The sequence below is a fragment of the Abrus precatorius genome, unplaced genomic scaffold (genome assembly GCF_003935025.1).
Source record: "Abrus precatorius isolate BTA unplaced genomic scaffold, Abrus_2018 Scaffold2, whole genome shotgun sequence".
NCBI lineage: Eukaryota > Viridiplantae > Streptophyta > Magnoliopsida > Fabales > Fabaceae > Abrus > Abrus precatorius.
This window is the reverse complement of record NW_020874362.1, coordinates 25531247-25551160: the sequence shown is the minus strand read 5'-3', so window position 1 is coordinate 25551160 and position 19914 is coordinate 25531247. Positions and strand designations below refer to the sequence as shown.

The following is a 19914-nucleotide window of genomic DNA, read 5'->3' as shown; positions in this document are numbered from 1 at the left end:
AATTTATACATGATATTTTTTATTAAAAATATAAGATATTATAAAATTCAAAATATTAATAATAATAACTGTTATAATTTGTAATAAAAATATTATATTTTTTATTATATATTTTTTAACATAAGTTAAAAGATTTTTTATTTTTACATAGTATTTATAAATCATATATATCAAAATATGAAATATTTTACAAAATTATACAAATATGAGAACTCAAATTTTCAATGACAATTTTTTACAGATACATAGATTCAAAGACGAAACATCTAAAAAGTATAAAGTACTAAAAATCATTGATAGCAATTTTTTTTAAAAATAATAAAAATTAAAAATTGCTATGAAAATTTAAAAAAATATATAAAAAATTACTATCAGTGATTTTTGAAAATTTTAATTTTGATAAAAATTTAACAGTGATTTTATAAAAAAATATCATATTTTGATATTTTAATTTTTTTCATATAAAAAAGCTAAGTTAAAAAAATGTATATTTTGCAACGAAGAGACTTTAAAGTAAAGAAATGTGAAATAGACATAAAAAGGCCCACTGCAGCGTTTTCTTGTTAGAAAATAATTATACATCCACAAAGTGTAAAGTAAGAGAAAGAACAAAGATAGAGAAACAAAAAGACTGGTTACAACTTTACTTGGCCTTTATCCTAATCAAGAGTTTATTCTTTCGCGACCCAAAAAATATCACAGCCGTGTAAAATGATTTATCAAATATATTTACTGTTAATTTTAATTTTTAAAACTCCATTACGCTGAGTGAATATTGAAAATAAACAGAACCTTAACATTATTAGTTTGAAATTTAATTTAAAAAAAGTAAATATAATTTTTTCTATTTCGGAAATTTATTTTTATAAATTATCCATTCCTAGTCATGCAAATAAACATCATGTTAAATAATTTTATTAATATTAATTCTTAAAATTAAATATATTTTTTAAACAAAAAACATTAGTTACTCTAAAAATAAAAAAAACATAATAAGGTATAATTGAACTAGGTTAATTTGAGTTGAAATAAAAAAAATAATCAACTTAAGTAAATTTTTATCAACAATTTCTAAACCGTCCGATCATGGTCGAATTAGTTTAGTTGGAGTAATTGAAATTGTTGATTTAAAAAATAGGAAAAATCAGAAAAAATGATTAAAAAATCAGAAAAATTGTGCAATACCTATATATTCCTATGATGATTATTAACTAATCAAAACCTTAAATCTTGATAAAAATAATTTTAATTATTATGTATCTTTAATCATTTTTAAGTTTCTACTATTGCTCTATAATTATGTTCTTTTAATCTAAAACATGCCTTTTTTTTTCAAAATTATTTAAATAAAAATAATCAAGCCGAATAATCAAATTTGTTAATTTAAAATAACATAAAATTCAATACCCAACCCAAATTTCATTAGGTACGATTTATTTTAAATTAAACCAGCGTATAAACCAAGTTCCATTTTCTTTTTTAATTTGACCTATATTTGAATCGAATTTATCAGGTCTTCGGTAACCGTGTATAACCCTTGTTACGTTAACAAAATCACATTTTAAACCAAATTATAAAAGGTAACCCCTTCTAATCTTTATTATTAATTACCCTCCTATTTGATTGATTTTTTTTCATCTATATTGGATACCCCTATTTAGTTGAATCAGAAATGATTCTATTATCTCTGTATTCACAATTCAATATACATAAATATATACCACATATATCTATTTTCGATGCCCCTACTTCCAAAATTTGTTCATGTAATTTGAAATACTCGAATGGTCGACTTTTTTTTTCATCTTAGTTTTTTTTAAACAAGCAAATTATAAAAGGTTTTTCATGTAACTTGGAATACTCGAATGGTCGACTTTTTTTTTCATCTTAATTTTTTTAAACAAGCAAATTATAAAAGGTAACCTTCTAATCTTTATCATTAATTACTATATTAATAAAATTACTAAATATTATATTAATTTAAAAACAATATCTACAAAGTTAATTAAGTAAAGAATTTTATCCCAACAAAATATCAAAATTGAAGTCAACAAAGGGAATTTTGAAATGCAACAATAAAAATATTATTGAATCGAATTGGAAGTTTACATTCTTGAATAACATGCTTTATGATATACAATTCGGTATCAAAAGAAAAAAACACAAATCCCAGAAAGGCTTTCCCTGTAATCACCGAAAACATGCACCTGCAAATGGATTATGAAGTGTGTACAATAGAAGAGGCCGCACATACAGCAGAATTACGAGGTCAAATTACAATCATGAGTTTAAAAATTAGCAAAGCAACCTCTATTCTACACGATAATAATTTAAAAATGTAGTGCTGTTATTTAACTCCTATCTCGTGGGTAAAACAAGAGATGAAGCTGATGACAACACTAAGTCTTTGAGTTTTTCAGACCATGAACCACTTGAAAAGGAACAGGGTATAGTGAAACTCATTAAAATTTGTCATAAATGATAGTTAATTACTATAACATCTAACAAAAACAGATTAAAAAGCAGCTGAAAGAGGGTGCATTAGGTGCAGTCATTAATTTGAAAGCACTGAATAAATATTGGACTGCTCCTATTTTAAAAACGGACAATCTTTTGGACAAATGGGCAAAAAATCTGAACCCTTCACAATGTTAATCCAACAATTCAGAATTATAACTGCACCAAATCCTGATCCAACCTCTAACGAACACACCTTACATATAACCTCAGATCAATCGTTGCTGTCATTGGAAATGTAGTAACACCAAGTAGGTTCTCCCTGAAAACAGGGACTTGGGTAAACTACAACCTCAAACAAGTTGGATTGAAACATCACGGGTGAGCTTATAACAGGTTTGTGTTACCACAAGCAAAGGACTAATGTTAAGGATACAAAAATGAAAATTGTAGCTGGAACTATATTAGAAATTCAGTAATTTAATTATCACGAGTAAAAAACTTACATTTTGTGGCAATAACATCAATCCTAACTGAATCACATGCAATGGCAGAGATAATGTTTTACAAAAACAAAAAATCATTAAAATTTAATAAAGAAACCTTAAAATCATTTTCTCAGCACAGTATAAAGCCTCAGTCAAACCCATTAATATCATATGAATGTAGCTTCACCAAGTAGGTTCTCCCTGAAATCAGGGACCTGGCTCCACAACACCTCATACAAGTTGGATTGAATCATCATCAGCAAACACCAACACCAAACTATCAAATCCCATTGTTAAATAGATCTAATCAATTAAAAATAACGGATTATTTAAATACACGATCTCAAAACATGAGCTTTGTAGAACATTCTTGAAAGGCTCAGAATACGTAACAGCTCTATCAATCACAGTTTTTCAGAAGCAGAACTGGCATTAAAAGCTGAATAGATATCCTCATAGCCAATTATCAGAAAAGCAATTGCATGAGTTTAAAAGATAAAAAAAATTAAACCATTTTGTAACAGAAAAAAATAATCTACCAATGGCTCATATCAAGAAATTCAACCATATTTCAACCAATTGTGCTTCATCGAGAATTCTCAGAAGCGCGGATAAGGTAAAATCATAGCCGAGAAATTCTAGAAAGAGAGAGAAAACCATAAGATTGAACTAGTTATGTGAGGGGTGTTTTCGGAGGAACAAAAGGAAGTGCCCCACAAGTGAAAACAACCGCGTTTCAATTTGCGCCTCTAGGACTAGCTTTGATTTCACTGAACACGTGGTGCTCGAAAACAAGCTGAAGGTATAGCGAGGCAAATTCGATATTTGATTGGGAGAGAGAGAGAGAGAGAGAGAAACAATGGAATGAGAATGGGATTTGGCCGTTACTTTGACACAGATCAGCCGTGAAGAACAATTAGGGCTAAACTGCAACACGAACGGCAATGATTTGGCACGTGCATTGGGGCTTTCGCTTCATGGGGATCTCGGAGAAGCCCGGGAGGCATCGTGCGGTGGAATTAGACGATAACTGAAGTGAATTTGAACGCTAAACACTCATCTCAAAATAAGCTGAATGTTCTGAATCTATGCTTTAAACCCTAGTTGCTACAAGTGTGAGAGGTTAAGAGGAGATAGAGGATTTTATAGGCACAGCAAAAGGCAAAACCCTAGAAATTTTCTCTCGCCAACGGTAACTAGATTGGTTTGCTTACCCAACCCAACAACCACATTGGGTTATGCTTATTGGGTGAGGTATCCAAATTATTTTTGTTGGTCCAATTTTCAATTTTTGCACGGATTTGTTTTACTATTAAAAAGCATTAAACTATGATTTCAATGTATATATTTTTCTCATGACTGTATTATTATTTTAGGGTTTTGAAAGCTAAATCAATTTTTTTTAACTTCGTGTTGATTGATTGGAGTTGTTTTCGGCTATTGAAAACAAATTGAAGAAAAAAATTGAAAGTATACAACAATTAGGGTTTGTTTGATTTTTTTTTTTTAAATTACATTTTAAAATAATTTTATAAAACTATTTTTAGAAAAAAATAAAAATATTTTTTGTTTGATAATTTAATTTTTAAAACTGTTTTTAGTTAAATTTTTGTTAGTTTTAATAAGAGAAACAGAAAAAAATTAAAAATATCCAAATAGTATTTCGATTTTTCAGTTTTAAAAACTATAAATAAAAAATTATTTTTATAAATAGTTCTTAAAACTTACATTAACAAACATTTTTTATTTTTAAAAACAAAAAATTATATTTAAAAAGAGAAAACAAACAAGCTTTTTTTTTTGTCCTTCTTTCATAAAAAAAAGTTTTTTTAGGTTTTTAACTTTCATTTATAAAAGCAGAGAAGTATATAAAATTCTGAATAGTGAAAATAGCTTATAATTAAAAGCTTATTGAGATTATCGTTGAATGAGAACGATTTATTTTTATTTAAAACCAAGCATGCAACTATTATACAATTTTCTTATTTATACATAATTACATTTTAGCTTATCGTTGCTTTTATGCATAATTTTAGGCTAATTTGATGCTTGTATATATTATGATTATAATGCCTTTTATTAAGATTTTGAAGAAATCTGTTGTTGACATTTAATAAGTTTTTTATTAAAAATAATAATTGGATCGAACTGGATTAAAGCATTTAAAATTGAAATTCGATGTGATTTTCAAATTCAAAGCAAATAAATTGATACCTGATATGAAAAATTGAATGGGGTGATTCAAATGATATTTTCCTTGAGTACTAAACTAGACTAAACAGTGAATACTCTTTTGACACTTTTTTGTTTTAGAAAAATGATTCAACATTTATTAAGGACCAAACTAAAAGATAATGTCAACTATTTTCTAAAAAAAATTACGTCAAATATAAGAATCAAATATATCCAATCTATAGAAACTTGGCCTTTCTTTTGCATCTTTTTCCCCTCCATTTCACTCCTTTCATTCCAAAAACATAAAATTCAACGTTGGTATAACAAATAAGATGTAGGCTGCAGTGGCCTCAAATCAAAATTGCAAAATGCATTAACTGATACAATGAGACAAGAAGCTTATATGCAAAGGCACAGCCTAGTGATTCATTTCTCCATTTTAAAACATGCGAAGAACACTACAATAATTGCAACTAGAACAGAATAATAATCTCTATCCATCAATATCATATCCTACATCAACTTTATAGACCACAAAACTTCATTCTTCTTTAGACTCTCAGCTACATTAGTTCTCTGCAGTCATACAATCATCCAAGTCAAGTGCCGGTACCCAGCCCACTTGGCGGCGATTCTCAAGCCAATAGCCAAAGCTGCAAAAAGAAGTGGAATTGGAAGCCTCACTCTTGTTTCTACTTCTTCAACTTCTTTCCCTTCTGAAAGCATTTTGGAATGCTGATATATAGCTAAGGCCGTGTATGAAACAATCACCAAAACTCTAACCCAAGGCTCCCCGACAGCAGCCAGCACGGCTGCAACAGGCATTGCAGATGAAATATCATCGCTCTTCTTAACAAATTTTGAGAAACCATACACACCAAGCAGAAGGGTCCAGAATAAAGGTTCAGAGATATAGCCTCTAACAGCAGCATATCCAATTAGACCAGACACAGTAAGAACATAAGGTTGGTTGTTTACACAGTTCGGCACAGTAGCTTCGGCAATGGCTAAAACAATTGATGCTAGCACAATGATGATGGTCAGGTCTGGTACAGGAGCATTGGCAATTATCCAAGAGTAACAAGCCCGCACTGTGTAAAATAAATCCTCTGCGCATCTAACTGAAAAAGTGATTGGACTTCCTATGAAATGGTAGACCACAGCCAAAGCATATTTCAAGAGGTATCCTATAAAACGAACAATGGCAAATGCAGCATTCCTCCAATTTGACAGTTCAAATAGAACAGCTCTCCAAGCATAGATGAGAAAAGCCATTACTGTACATTGACAAAGAATCAAAGTGTTGAGTGTGCAAGAAAAAGAGAAAAACATGTCATTAACGAAATAAAACAGTTGGAGAAAAAGTGTTATAAATGAGAACTAAAAGAGCATACAATTTTTAACTTCCAAAAGCAATGACAAGTACATATATGTATGCAGCATCAATAATACGAAGGAAAAGCCTAAAATACTACATCCCCCACAGATGCACGACAACCTATTCCAATTATTTTTTAGTATTATATTATTTATAAAAAGCTTATGAACCACTTATAATAGTTTATGACTCTCATAAGCTCATCTTTGCTTTTATTTCAATAAGCTTCTCAGCCTAACTCACAAAAATAAGTTGTTCTGAGCTTATCCCAATAAGTTTTTGTGGTTAAATTTATGGCGTAATTAAAAGCTTCTTGAATAAACACTTAATCAAGCAATTATCCAATTGCACCCAGATAAATAAATGTGTATCTAAAATGTCTGAATCAATACTCCAACAAAGGTTAAGAACTACAGCGCCACTAAAAAATCTAAATTTGGAACTGAGTTTCATTTCAACAGAAGTAAGCAATTTCATCTACCTAAATTGTATCATTTTGTGTGTGTGAAAGTCCCAGCCCTGAATGACTGTTTGACCATGTCATGAAACACAAAAACATAATGAAAAATTCATACTTAAAAAAAAAAAAAAAACAGAGAGACTTCCAAATCTCCCATTTACTCATAAAACCTCTAATCAAATGAAACATTCATAAAAAACCAACCTACACAATTCCATTATCACAACACAATTACCCTGCTGAAAATAATAATAATATTAAAAAAAAAAAAACAGTGAACGAGGGAGAGAAAAAAAAAGTCAAATTTAGTGGATAAGCAAAGAAAGGCACATAGAGAGAAATGGAACAGACCCACAAACCATGGCCACCTAAGAGGAGGAGTGGGAGCTTCTTTAGCAAGATACCGAAACCGTTCCGGCATAGTACTCTGTCCTCGAGCCTCCTTCTCTGCTTCATCCACCCCAACGACGACATCACCGCCACCCCCTTTGTCGTTTACAGCGAAACGCTTCCCCAGAGAGAATCTGGGGGGTTTGAGAGAAAACCCAATAATGTTGCGTCTGAATTGAGGCCTAAAGGCATGGACTTTGGTGGATGGGAACGAGGGTTTGAAGGACACGAGGGATGGGATTGTGGTGGACATGGCTACGACGTCGTCTTGGATTACAGAGGGATTGCCATTGCTTGGAAGTCAGAGTGGAACAAAATCCTCAATTTGCTGCACTCACTTCAGCTACGATAAACACACTCGCTTCAGCTACTGTTACTGCCCTATTTGCCTTTTGCTTCTGCCCTTTTCCGACCCGAGTTACACTTCTTTCATTCTTTTACTTAGATAGTCTTTTTGTATGTTTTTTCTTCTTATTTCAATCTTTACAATTTTTTGTAAATTACTTTTTTTTAGTTTTGATAAATTGAGACCTTAGGATTATTTTAAACACCTTAAAATATAATATTTATTTATATTTTCTAATTTTTAAAATATTACAATTCACCAGAATCAATAATATTCTAATTGAATAGAATTAATATGATCGCAAAGCTCTTTTTCCAAACAAATTTTATATATAAAAAATTATATTCTGATGAGTTGTTCTTTTAGTTGAACTCAAACTTTAAGATTAATTTTAAGCATTTGAAAATATAACATTTATTACACATTAATATTTTATAAAATAATATTTGTTTCAATAAAATGTTGACATTTTTTAGTCATTTGTCCTTTAACACGATGTTCCTCTACCAAAGACATGACACAAAAATACCGACGATCTTCAAATCGATTATGCTATTGTTAAATATAAAAATATATATAAAGACAAAAAAAATATATGTAAACGCGTTTTTTCTCTTTACTTTTTATGGGATTGGATTAGTTATATTCCTCTTGCCAGTTGCTAGATAACTTCATATGATAAAAGTTTAATAAAATAATAATTTTTTCATATGCTTGCAAACATATTATTAAACTACAATAATTTTTTAAAAAATTAGTATTTTTGAATAATTAATTTTATGATTATAAAAATTTTATAATTATATATTTAATCTTCAAACTTTCTTTTTATTTTGACTTTCAAAATTTTAAAAGCTTTAATTTTTGTTTTTTATAAGCATATATTTTTTTGAAAAAAATTAATAATTTAAATAGTTAAATACCTGAATTAGTTTGCATATAATTAATACATCTATAATTTTAAAAAAAAAGTAAATAAAACCTTAAAACTTATCTAGAGCCAAAGCATGACTCTAAGACTCATCTACAATATTTTTGAACATAATATTTGCATAAGCAACATTTGTCGAATTAAAGAAACTTTACAATAGGTACTGATTAATATAAACTATAGTTAGTGTGGATTTTTCTTTTTACCACAGTAATATAAATTTTTAAATTATTTATCAAAATAATATTATTGAAAAATTAATTATCAAATTAGGTGAATAGAAATGTTGGATAATAATAATAATAATAAGTGAGTTTTTTTGCTGGGAATAAACAAAAATTTGATATGAACTTTGTTCGACCAATTGGGGGAATTAGTATCATAATGTACGATTGATATTGGTTGCTCTCCTCCAATGGAGGAATGGGTTTGTCTTAATTCAGATGGATGGTAAAGATTTTTTTATTATTATTATTATTATCACAATCAATTTCATGATTTGTTGGCTAGCTAAACTATGTTTAATGACGTCACAGATTAAAATAAAATAAATTTTCAGTTTTGATAGTATATATATCACATTTTGATAATGTATTTGTCTATATATATTATATACATATTTTTTTTTAAATTGACACATGTTATATTCTTATTCGTGATGCCTTTTAAAGTTAAAATTTAAATTTTTGTTTTTTTTCACTTTAAGTTTGAATTTAAAATTTAGTTTTTTCCTTATACTTTGACCAATTTTATTTTTATTTATTCTGAATTTAAAGTTTAATATAGAATTTAAAATTTAAAGTTAAAATTTGGTAAAATAAAAAGGAAGAAAGATTTTAAATTTTGAGTTAAACTACATTATTATAGAAGAAAATTTAAAATCTTAAATTCAAATTTTAATAAATGTAGAAAGAAAATTTAAGTTAAAAAAAATCAATTTCAAACTTTAGTTAAAATGGATGAAAATTAAAATTTAATATTTAAAAGAATATATATGTCAAAATGAGTAATGTATTAATGTTTAATGTGTGCATTATTCAACATTTATTGAATATTATTGAATTTTTTCATTTTAATAAATAGTTTTTATATAATATTGTTTTAATAAATATTTATCAACATTGTATTATTGCGATAACTATAATGAATTTAAACATTTAAAAATAATAAAATTATATTATATTTTGATATAATAAATATTTTTATTTTAATAAAAATTATTTTATAACTTTTGTGGGACCACACACATATCTCAATTTTAATTTTTCTCTTTGATTTGTTTCCATTCTTGCCCACAATTGCGCCAAGCAATCCAAGCTTTCCGAATTTGCTATGGGACTGGGCAATCAATTTGACGCGTAAAACTTAATTGTGACGCTATTGAATTATTAAATATTTCTTAAAAATATTAATTAGTAAGTTAAAATAAATCTTAAAATATTAAATAAAGTAAGACCTTTTTTTCAATAATAAATACTTAATAAATATATTTTCAATCTCTATAAATAAGATAATTAATTCTTTTAAAAATTATTAATATTTGTCTTCATGAATTTAATTTTTAAAATAGCTATTACTATTACTTATTAATATATATATATATATATATATATATAATATTTACCATTAATAATGAGAATGCCTATGCATTTTAATTTATTCTTAATTATACATTGTTACATTAAATTTAAAAATGCCATGCAATTGATTGAAGCTTGCTAGTATCATTTTATACTTTACAGTGACTAATATTTTGCCAGGTATATCCTTCACTTGAAATACAAATTTATAATTCTTTAAATTTGAAATAAGTGAAGTCTATAACTATTAATAATATAAATATTGATTCAAAAGTACAGATAAATATAAGATATGATAGAATCTTTTACTTTTACTTTAATTCCTTAGCAATTTGCTTAAATTCCAATTATATAAGCAAATTTAGAACACCCCAAAGTCAAAGTCTCATTTAATTTTTAGTTTCCTCTTAGGCCCTTTCTTTTATGAAGTACTATCAGAGTTTGGCACCATCCCATTGAATTTACCATAAATAAACAAATAAGTTAAATAGAAGGCTCGTGCTTCTGCAGCTTTGCGCGTTACCTTGTCTCTTATTGTATTTATTTGGTTTTGGAAGAATATTACTGAGTATGTTGATTTACTTGGATAGTGAGAAAGATGACCACTGACCCCTACAACAAAATCATACATCAAAAGATAAATTAAAGCTCGCAATTATGCCTATATACTATGGATGCGATTTCACTCTCTTGTTTACTCCAAATCGATAGATTTACACCTCAAATTTTCCTATGTTAACATCCATTAGAGTTTGCAGCCTTCACTTATTTTGTTGCAGGTGCGATTTTCCTAGTGTTAATGTTGTTTTTTTTTTTATTGTTGTGGAATTGTATTTTTAAAATATGAGTTTAAGCGCATGAGCCAAGTTGATGAACTAGGTTCATTGTTGGATTGGATTATAAAAACTTTAGTTCATTCAAATTGTGGGATACTATGACTCAACTCACGGATTATATCAAGTCAATCCGTGAAAAGCTGAGATATATTTGTTTAATTTTTATTTTGGTATATATATATTTTTTATTTAATGATTGAGGAAGGAATGAAATAGAAAGAAAGTGAGAAACACTCCTGATTAGATGTAATGAAGAAAGGAAGGGTGAGAATTTTTTGTTGGCCCACCATAAAAAAATAAAAATAAAAATAAAATCCTCTAAACATTACAAGAGGGAAGTGAGAGGGGGTGGTGGGGTAGGCACAGGAATGTGTTTTTATTTTTAAAAAAATTTAAATAAAATTTTTATTAAGAAAAATTTAACAAAAAATAAAAATTTTAAATTAATTTTAAATTTTTATGAATATTTTAAATGCAATTTAATTATTTTTCACACTTTTTTATTCATCTAAATAAGTGAAATAAATTTTTTATTATTTGTTTTCTCTTATTTCAGCTCATTCAAATAAAAAATATTGTTCACTCTATTTCTCATCTCATCATCCTATTTCTTTTTTTTTTTCTCTATTTCACAACACAAATTTAATGAGTTAATCCCTGACTTGAGTTTTTCCTCGACTTACAATAAATGTGAGCTGGGTTGGGTTGAGTCGTTTAGAGGTCAGCTTGTGGTGAGCCAATTATAATTGATCCATTTTAACTGCTCTATTTACCCACAAATACATTGTGTATAGTTTGTACTGAGAAGTGATTGGAGTTTATTTTAACCATTCATGTGAGATTTAATCGACATTACCGCTTGCATAAGAGTATACTTTGGTTTCATACTGAAGAAATCATGTATTGATACTAATAGGAAAATAAGTACTAACATCTGAACTGTCTTATAAAACTGAAGATGAGATGAACTAATTACAAGGTAAGAAATACAGAATGGAAGAACTAAGGAAGTTTCAATGGGTGTGGAGATTGTTGATATTGACTTGGTTACCCTTGAAAGCCTAAAATTATTCCTAATAAACATTTGTAGCTTAATTTACGTGAAGTGGCCAATGTATATTAACAAGCACATATATAAACTTCTTACTGTATGATACCTGCGCGTGCTTACATCTTTGTTAATGTATACCCTAAATTGTTTTTGTTCATAGGTGTTATTGTTGAGAGATGGAGGATTCACTCAAGGATGATGGGCTAGTTTTATCACTCCAATATTCACAATCAGCAAATAATCATAGGGAACCTAAATTTCAGAAATTTACACCTGAGAGTCAGAACCATTCAATTTCTATTCCTCTGAGACACTGTAATTCTATATTGAATGAAAGAAGAACACTTACAGAGGCAAGTGGCAACGTTAATTGGGAAATTTATAGCCATTTTCAGCAAAATCAAGGTGCAAGTAGGAGGGAAAGCTTGGAGAAATTTCCTTCAGTAAATGGAGGTTCTGTGGAAATTGATTCTTATTCTACAACTTGCCCAAGATATGATCACACAAAAAATGAGGCAAACAAGTCAAAATTTTCACATGTACTTACTCAGGTGAATCTTGCCCTAAACTAGAATTTGATTTTTCCACTCAGATATGTTGTTCTAGAAATAAATAATACATTGCTATAATATATGTCACGTTTGAATATATGCATTTGATATTTGATTCTGAGCAGAACTTTTATGGTGGACTATTAAAGAAATAAATTAATAATTTTTAATTACTTTAATTATGTAATTTGCAGCTCCATAAAGTTCATAAAGGCTTGGTTACAAAATCATCATCATGTTTACATATTCCTGGAGTCATCAGCCCTCATGCCAAAGCCGTGCAGCAGTGGAACAGAGTTTTTGTCAGTGCTTGTCTGGTGGCAGTTTTCGTAGACCCTTTATTTTTCTTCTTGCTATCAGCAATCAAGGTACTATAATTTTTCCTTTTTTATTTTTTATCAATAAAAATAGGGAATAGAAGTTGTTATATTGACTCATTTGACTGCACATATATTGTTGGTACTTGTTTTTGTGAATAGAAATTACATTTAGCAAAGCAGAAAGATGAGGATTTCTTGAAAATGAAAATGTTAAGCCATGAGATGTTTTGGTGACAATTTACTGAACAGAACACAGAAAAAACTTGTGGGCCTATTTATAATGATAGCCTTTTCTTAATTGGGACCGTGTGAGGTGGTTCAAAGAAAATCATGATCAGAGGAATTGGTTGATAGATTGAGCACCTTTTGGATCAGAAAGCTATGTCGTTTGTAATACATCTAACCAAGTTTTCCAACTGATCTAGAGGGTATGATGAAGAAATTTGTTGCTAAGTTATGGAGGATTATAGAGGGATTCAAGTTCTATATTGTAATACATAAATGTTTCAACCAACTTTCACATTTTAAAATGGTTTGCTAAATCTTTGTTTTGCATCTGAATCTATTTATATATATGCTGCCTGCAATGAAAGAGTAAGTGTAAGAGAGTAATTTCCATAGTATAATTAGACGTTAAGTGATCCCTTTCTCTGTGCATTCATCTTGAGTTTGAGCAATTGTATCAAGCATGAATTTTAGGGATATTATCAGGAGTTGTAAAACTTCTATTTGTGAAATAGCAGTTTGGTTAATCTTATAATCCTTATTGTTAACGGCTTGAATTCTCTAATAATCTAAAGCAGCAGTTATCCTCCAATATATTTTTAGTGTAACGTTTGAGCACTGAAATTTGTGGTAAATGTTTCAACTTATTATAATACCATTGCACTAAAATCCTTTTTGATTTTTGTTTCAATGCTTCCTAACATGGCTGATATAACTTTATACGAGGGGACTTAACAGGTTTAGTATTTTTTTTCGAATCTTAAGAACATGTTTATTGTTGGAAAAGATAAAAGAAAATAGACAAAAGTTGGTAGCCAAAGATAAGTCAAATGATACTGTTCTCAAGGAATATTTCGCCACACATAAATTTTTGGATGAACTCATGCGATAGAACTAAAGAAAACAAAAAAATTTTAAACCAGTCTCAGAGAGAAGTGAAGGAAGAAAAAGGACATGAATAATAAGTGAGATAGAATTAGGAGAGTAGTGGTCTATTATAAGAAATAATATTTCACCAAGTAAAACCACTTGTAGATCAAGTCAAACTTATCCCTCCCAAGGTTTTAGATAAGATAAATATTCTCATTTTATAAAATGAAATTATTTTCATTTCTCTTCATTTAGTCAATGTGAGCCTAGTTCCCCTTAAAACTATGGAAATATTCACAAAAATATCCAACATTTCTTTCATGAACTGAGTTGTGATAATCACAAAATAAATTGAATTTATTTGTCTACTTCAGTTTTTTTTTTTAAAAATCTTCTTTTATATTTACACAGTTCTTCCATGCCTTGTTCAGGAATTGAAATGCATTGTTATTGAACCGGCCAATAGTCCCATTACAATTGCAATTGTAATTTTTAGAAGCCTGACCGATTTTATATACCTCTTGCATATTCTTCTCCAGGTAATTGCTAATTGCTTCTTCCTGTGGTTGATTTAATCGAAAAGCTGAGGACTATTGATAATATATAGAATATTATTTTAAGTTGTGTAGTAGCTAATTAGCAATATGTCTGCTTTTTCGATCAAATCAACCACATTATTAGCTAATATATTTGGATTGGATAAACTCTAATACACTAACAATATGTCAGCTTTGTCCTTGTGCAGTTTAGGTTGGCTTATGTGGCCCCGGAATCTAGAGTGGTTGGTGCAGGAGAGGTGGTCGAACATCCAAAAAAAATTGCACTCAATTACCTTAGGGGCTATCTTGTCATTGACATATTTAATGTAATGCCAGTTCCTCAGGTGAGTGTCCTAAAACATGTTATCGCTAGTAATATGTATTTTTATGTATTTTATACATATGGTAATTGAAAATTTCTTTCAGCTAAACTAATAAAATTGGCTATACCATCATACTAGATATTTTATTTGAAAATACTTTTTTTGGGTTGATTCTCACCCTTGACTTGATTGAATCTACAAGTAAATTTGGTGATCTATACTTGACATATATGCTTATTATAGTGGTGATTAGAATGGTGTCACAATTTAAAGTTCCTTCTTCCTCTAAGTCTGACCCTCACAAAAGAAAGGATGCTAAAAAATGTCCTCAATTTGACTTTGAGAATACTTTTGTTGTGTCCTTATCTGGAATTTGTTGTGTAAGGATCACTCACGAGCCAGATGCCAGCACTAACCTGGTCTGGATTCGTTCATGAACTGCGCAAAAGCATAGGATGCTTATGGATCTTACAATGCACCTGTGATCATTCTAATATACATAGATAAAATTTAACAAATAATGCACTATTTCTTGTTATTTTCTTTTGATGCTAAAATCTTGTTTGTGCATCTTAATTGTCTAGGAATCAAAACGCTCAAATATTAGTTTATTTATGTTTTCCAGGATTTTGTATTCATTCTATATTTGCATAATATTTTTTTCGTAATATTTATTTTGCAGATTATATTATTTATGCTACCAAAATTCTTTGGATCTTCTGGAGCTCAAGCTAATACTGAAAAAAATATTTTACGGGTTTCTATTCTTCTTCAAAACCTTCCCAGATTGTGTAGGTTTCTTACTCTGCTTGCTAGGCAGACTCCAAGTGGCTTCATTTTTGAGTCAGCATGGGAAAATTTCATTATAAATCTTCTCATTTTCATGTTGTCTGCCCATGTTGTGGGTTCATGTTGGTATCTCTTTGGATTACAGGTGAGTCTAGTTCATTACACTATAAAGATTCTTTTAATTGTCCATAGTGCTTAATAATTTACTATAAATACTTTCCTTTGTATAGTGATTCACATACACATTTAACATGTGTATCCTAATAGCTATTGACCTTCAAAAGTTTAGTCTTACATTATTTTTTATTAACATCAACAAGAACTGTAGGACTAATATACTTCGAGAGAATTTTTCTTCTAAAATGAACATTATTTTGATCAGTTCATATCATGACAAGGATATCTTTAGAAAGGAAAAGGATATGTTTCAGTAGAGATCCTCATAATGCTAACTGTTTTTTGGCCTGCTAATAGTACTCTTGTACTGCAAAACATTTTAATTAGTGGACATAATACACTAATACTAGAGGCTTATCATTTTAAATGTAGCAAGGTCATTGATTTCCTTACTAAACTTCTTGTGGATGATAGTAATAGCATATCCTTTAATAGGGGCTTTATTCTGGATGTTAAGTATTGGTTTCATATTGAATACAAGATATATTTAAATATAAGTTTTTCACATACATGAAGCTTAATCTTAATATGTTTTCCTCTTTCTCCTGTTCTTCATCCAGAGAGTTAACCAATGCCTTCGAGATGCCTGCCACAGCTCCAACATAGAGTCATGCATGAGGTTTATTGATTGTGGGAATGGGAATTCTGTAGACGTTTTCCTTGATCCAACGTGGAGTAGCTGGATAAATGATACGAGTTCTAGTGCTTGTTTTCAAAAAGATGGTGGTTTCAATTATGGAATCTATGCTGAAGCAGTTGGCCTTATTGCTATAAATGATAGTGTGTTTATTCAAAAATATGTTTATTCATTGTTCTGGGGGTTCCAGGTATTCATTATTTTTTCCCTTTCACTTTCCATTTTTTGCTGTTTTCACTGTATTTCAGTTATCATGTGCTGATTGATGCTCTATACATGTTATTATATTCATAATAATACTCATTTTCTCAATTTATTGAAGATCAAGAAATTGCTAATTTCTTGCAGTATTGGAAATATTTTGTGCTTTAAAATTTCATGGTTCAAATTTCAGACATAATTAAAACAAAGTAAGAGCATGGTTGTGAATTAAGTATTTGCAAAGCATGAGAAGTTAAAGACCAGAATGCAAATCTTGATGTGTTTTTTTTGTCTGTTCCCAAAGCAAATCAGCACTCTAGCTGGAAATCTAACTCCAAGCTACTTCGTTTGGGAGGTTCTTTTCACCATGGCTATTGTTGGGCTAGGCCTATTGCTCTTTGCCCTCCTCATAGGAAATATGCAGAACTTTCTTCAGGCTCTTGGACAGAGGTATGATTTTCGGAGTGGTTTCTTTTCCTTAGGATTGACATGAAATAGTCTTAGGTTGCTGCATAATGCATAGAATATCTTCAATGCATCAATAAATATGGTTGATGAAAATTATTTCATTTTGGAGAATGCTAACTAGTTAAAGAATCAGAAGTAGGAAGTTTTATCTAGAAATGTTACTCTTATTATGATTTTCAATATACCCTATCATGATTTCTATTTTTTTTTTAATGGAAAATATTAACTAGTGCCTTAAGAGTAGTGCAATAAGGAATAAAAAATAAAAATATTTTGTTAAAAAGGGTAAAAATGTACTTACATTTATGTTTTTTTAATATATTTTAACATGATTTTTAAGAAAAGTTTACTATTTATAAATTTGTTAGGGCCATTTAAAATTTTGACTTACTAATATTTCCAATGGTGCATAGATGGATATATATGTTGAGCCTTATTATTGTTTCTAATTCCTTTCTAATTGAAGATTACGTCAGCTGAATTATTTTAACAGGGTGGGGTGTTTGCTTTTAATATCAGGAGATTGGAAATGTCATTGAGACAACGAGATTATGATCGATGGATGAGCCATCGATGCTTGCCGGAAGAACTAAGAAGGTATGTTGTTTTAATTTACATATTAGAGAGCTATGAATGTACATGCGGTGATGATATTCATAGACATTGTCATCTAGATTTTATTGGTGTCTTTAAGCTTAAGTAATGCAGTTCTCAATTTTAACTCTCTTCCAAAAAATCACCAAAATGCGAAAGGAAGACAACTTTTTAAATTAATTGAACAAAATTATCCTTTATTTAATAGTTTTTATTTGACGTTCTTAAATACATAATAGTAAATTTATTTATTTTCCTTCCCTCCTCTTCTTTGGTAATTAAACAAGTGTCCTTGCCCTTTATTAAAATGTCCCTATTTTCTTGGCAACCAAACAATACGAGTGTTTTAAATTATGGTCTGCGGCTGCAATGTCAAGGATTTTAGAGTCTCTGCAACCACATTGTGACTGCAATTGCGAGACTAGGCACATTTATTTGTAATTTTTTGCATTATTAAGGATTGCGATAAATAATTGCAACCGCAATAAAACATTGCAATGGGTTGAGAGAGACATAAATGTTGTTTAAAGGGAGGAAAAAGAAATTACAGTAACACTGTTTATTGATTGATTGATTAAAATTTATTAAGAATCACAAATTTATGTATATTTCATTCCTAATTTAATGGGTCTTACTCATAATTTAATTATTTTTAATTCATTTTAATTTATAAAAGAAAATATGTTAAAAAATGCGTCATTGGCACTGCTAAAGAGAAAAAATGTATACTTTTGCTGAGTTATAAGAAAAGTACTTTTGTTTTCTTTAGCATTTTCCTCATTTAAACAGAGTAATGGGAGAGAGGCAATGTTATTTCCATGTGATGTAGGCAAGTAAGAAGCGCTGAACGGTATAACTGGGTTGCCAGCAGAGGGGTAAATGAAGAAAAGCTTTTGGAGAATCTGCCTGAAGAACTTCAAAGAGATATAAGACGTCATCTCTTCAAATTTGTGAAGAAGGTAGCAATGTTAAAGTCATATTATGTGTTAACATCTTTGTATAAATTACATAACATATTTGAGGAATGAAATCCTTTGGCAGGTTAGGATTTTTTCCATTATGGATGATCAATTAATAGATGCAATTTGTGAAAGGCTAAAGCTGAAGATATTCATTGAAGAAAGCAAAATTCTATATCCTGGTGGTGCAATTGAGAAGATTATTTTTATCATACGTGGAAAAGTGGAGAGCATAGAAGACAAAACTATAGTTTCCTTATCCGAGGGAGATGTTTGTGGCGAGGAACTTCTCACATGGTGCCTCGAACATTATTCAGTAAACAAAAGTAATATATATTATTACTTGATTATAGCCTTATAAAAATTAGCTCTTTGAACTTATGTATGAGAAAATAGTTTAATTATTTATGTCCTTTTTTCCGTTAATAATAAGGATTTGTTATTTTGTTGGATAAAACTAGTTTATAAAAATGCTGAATCTGTCACAGATGGGAGAAAAGTAAAGATTAGTGGACAGAGGGTACTTAGCAACAGAACAGTTAGATGCTTAACGAATGTAGAAGCGTTTGTGCTGCAAGTTTCAGATCTTGAAGAGGTCACTAGTCTTTATGCAAGATTTTTGCGGAATCAACGTGTTCTTGGAGCTATCAGGTTAGTGCCTGCTGCGTAGTGTGATTTGCATTTGTGTTTCTTTGTGGTATAGCTAGTTGAGAAATTGGTATTAATAATCTTTTTTGAAGGGAATTCTTAACTAGTGTCTTAAGAATATCACTCAGTGTTTCTCTCATGTTCTTATCTTGAGAATTCGTCTTAAAAATTATGATTAGATATTTAAAACCATAATAAGTTGATTGTGTATTTGATATATTTGTGGTAGGTATGAATCACCTTACTGGAGAGCTTTTGCAGCAAAATGCATTCAAGTAACTTGGAGATACCATAGGAGGCGCCGAACGCGTTACGCGGGAACATGCTCATACCCCCCTCAATCTAACCATTCATTAATAAATAGTTAATTATTTGCTGTCGTAAATTATAGCATTCACTCATCTATAATATTAATTTCTGTTGAGATTACAACGTTATTATTTATTTAGTGACTCACTTACCTTATTTTCACTACTAATAATAAATACATCACATGCGCTATTTTCTCTCTTTATACCAAC

At 29.4% G+C, this 19914-nt stretch overlaps 2 protein-coding genes and 6 non-coding genes across 8 annotated transcripts; 1 reads left to right on the top strand and 7 right to left on the bottom strand.

Moving 5' to 3' along the window:
• Positions 1-2334: 2334 nt before the first annotated feature.
• LOC113860457 lies at positions 2335-2441 on the bottom strand. The gene has a single exon (XR_003503909.1). It is a non-coding gene; the product is annotated as a small nucleolar RNA snoR97 (small nucleolar RNA).
• Positions 2442-2723: 282 nt separating this feature from the next.
• LOC113860441 lies at positions 2724-2840 on the bottom strand. Its single transcript, XR_003503893.1, has one exon. It is a non-coding gene; the product is annotated as a small nucleolar RNA Z278 (small nucleolar RNA).
• Positions 2841-3090: 250 nt separating this feature from the next.
• LOC113860442 lies at positions 3091-3206 on the bottom strand. Its single transcript, XR_003503894.1, has one exon. It is a non-coding gene; the product is annotated as a small nucleolar RNA Z278 (small nucleolar RNA).
• A 111-nt stretch (positions 3207-3317) lies between these two features.
• On the bottom strand, positions 3318-3410 carry LOC113860439. The gene has a single exon (XR_003503891.1). It is a non-coding gene; the product is annotated as a small nucleolar RNA Z223 (small nucleolar RNA).
• A 77-nt stretch (positions 3411-3487) lies between these two features.
• On the bottom strand, positions 3488-3576 carry LOC113860465. The gene has a single exon (XR_003503916.1). It is a non-coding gene; the product is annotated as a small nucleolar RNA U36a (small nucleolar RNA).
• A 242-nt stretch (positions 3577-3818) lies between these two features.
• Positions 3819-3959, bottom strand: LOC113860466. Its single transcript, XR_003503918.1, has one exon. It is a non-coding gene; the product is annotated as a small nucleolar RNA snoR134 (small nucleolar RNA).
• Positions 3960-5337: 1378 nt separating this feature from the next.
• On the bottom strand, positions 5338-7795 carry LOC113858305. Its single transcript, XM_027490877.1, has 2 exons — positions 7310-7795; positions 5338-6397 (listed from the first exon to the last, which is right to left on the bottom strand). The coding sequence occupies exons 1-2, from the start codon at positions 7599-7601 to the stop codon at positions 5703-5705; spliced, it is 987 nt and encodes a 328-aa protein (XP_027346678.1). The 5' UTR covers positions 7602-7795; the 3' UTR covers positions 5338-5702.
• A 4473-nt stretch (positions 7796-12268) lies between these two features.
• On the top strand, positions 12269-19761 carry LOC113859692 (probable cyclic nucleotide-gated ion channel 20, chloroplastic). Its single transcript, XM_027492401.1, has 12 exons — positions 12269-12643; positions 12838-13011; positions 14490-14597; positions 14804-14947; positions 15603-15854; positions 16447-16713; positions 17029-17174; positions 17712-17789; positions 18616-18745; positions 18828-19071; positions 19234-19396; positions 19623-19761. Exons 1-12 carry the CDS (start codon positions 12269-12271, stop codon positions 19759-19761), a joined length of 2220 nt encoding a protein of 739 aa, XP_027348202.1.
• The last annotated feature ends 153 nt before the right edge of the window (positions 19762-19914 follow it).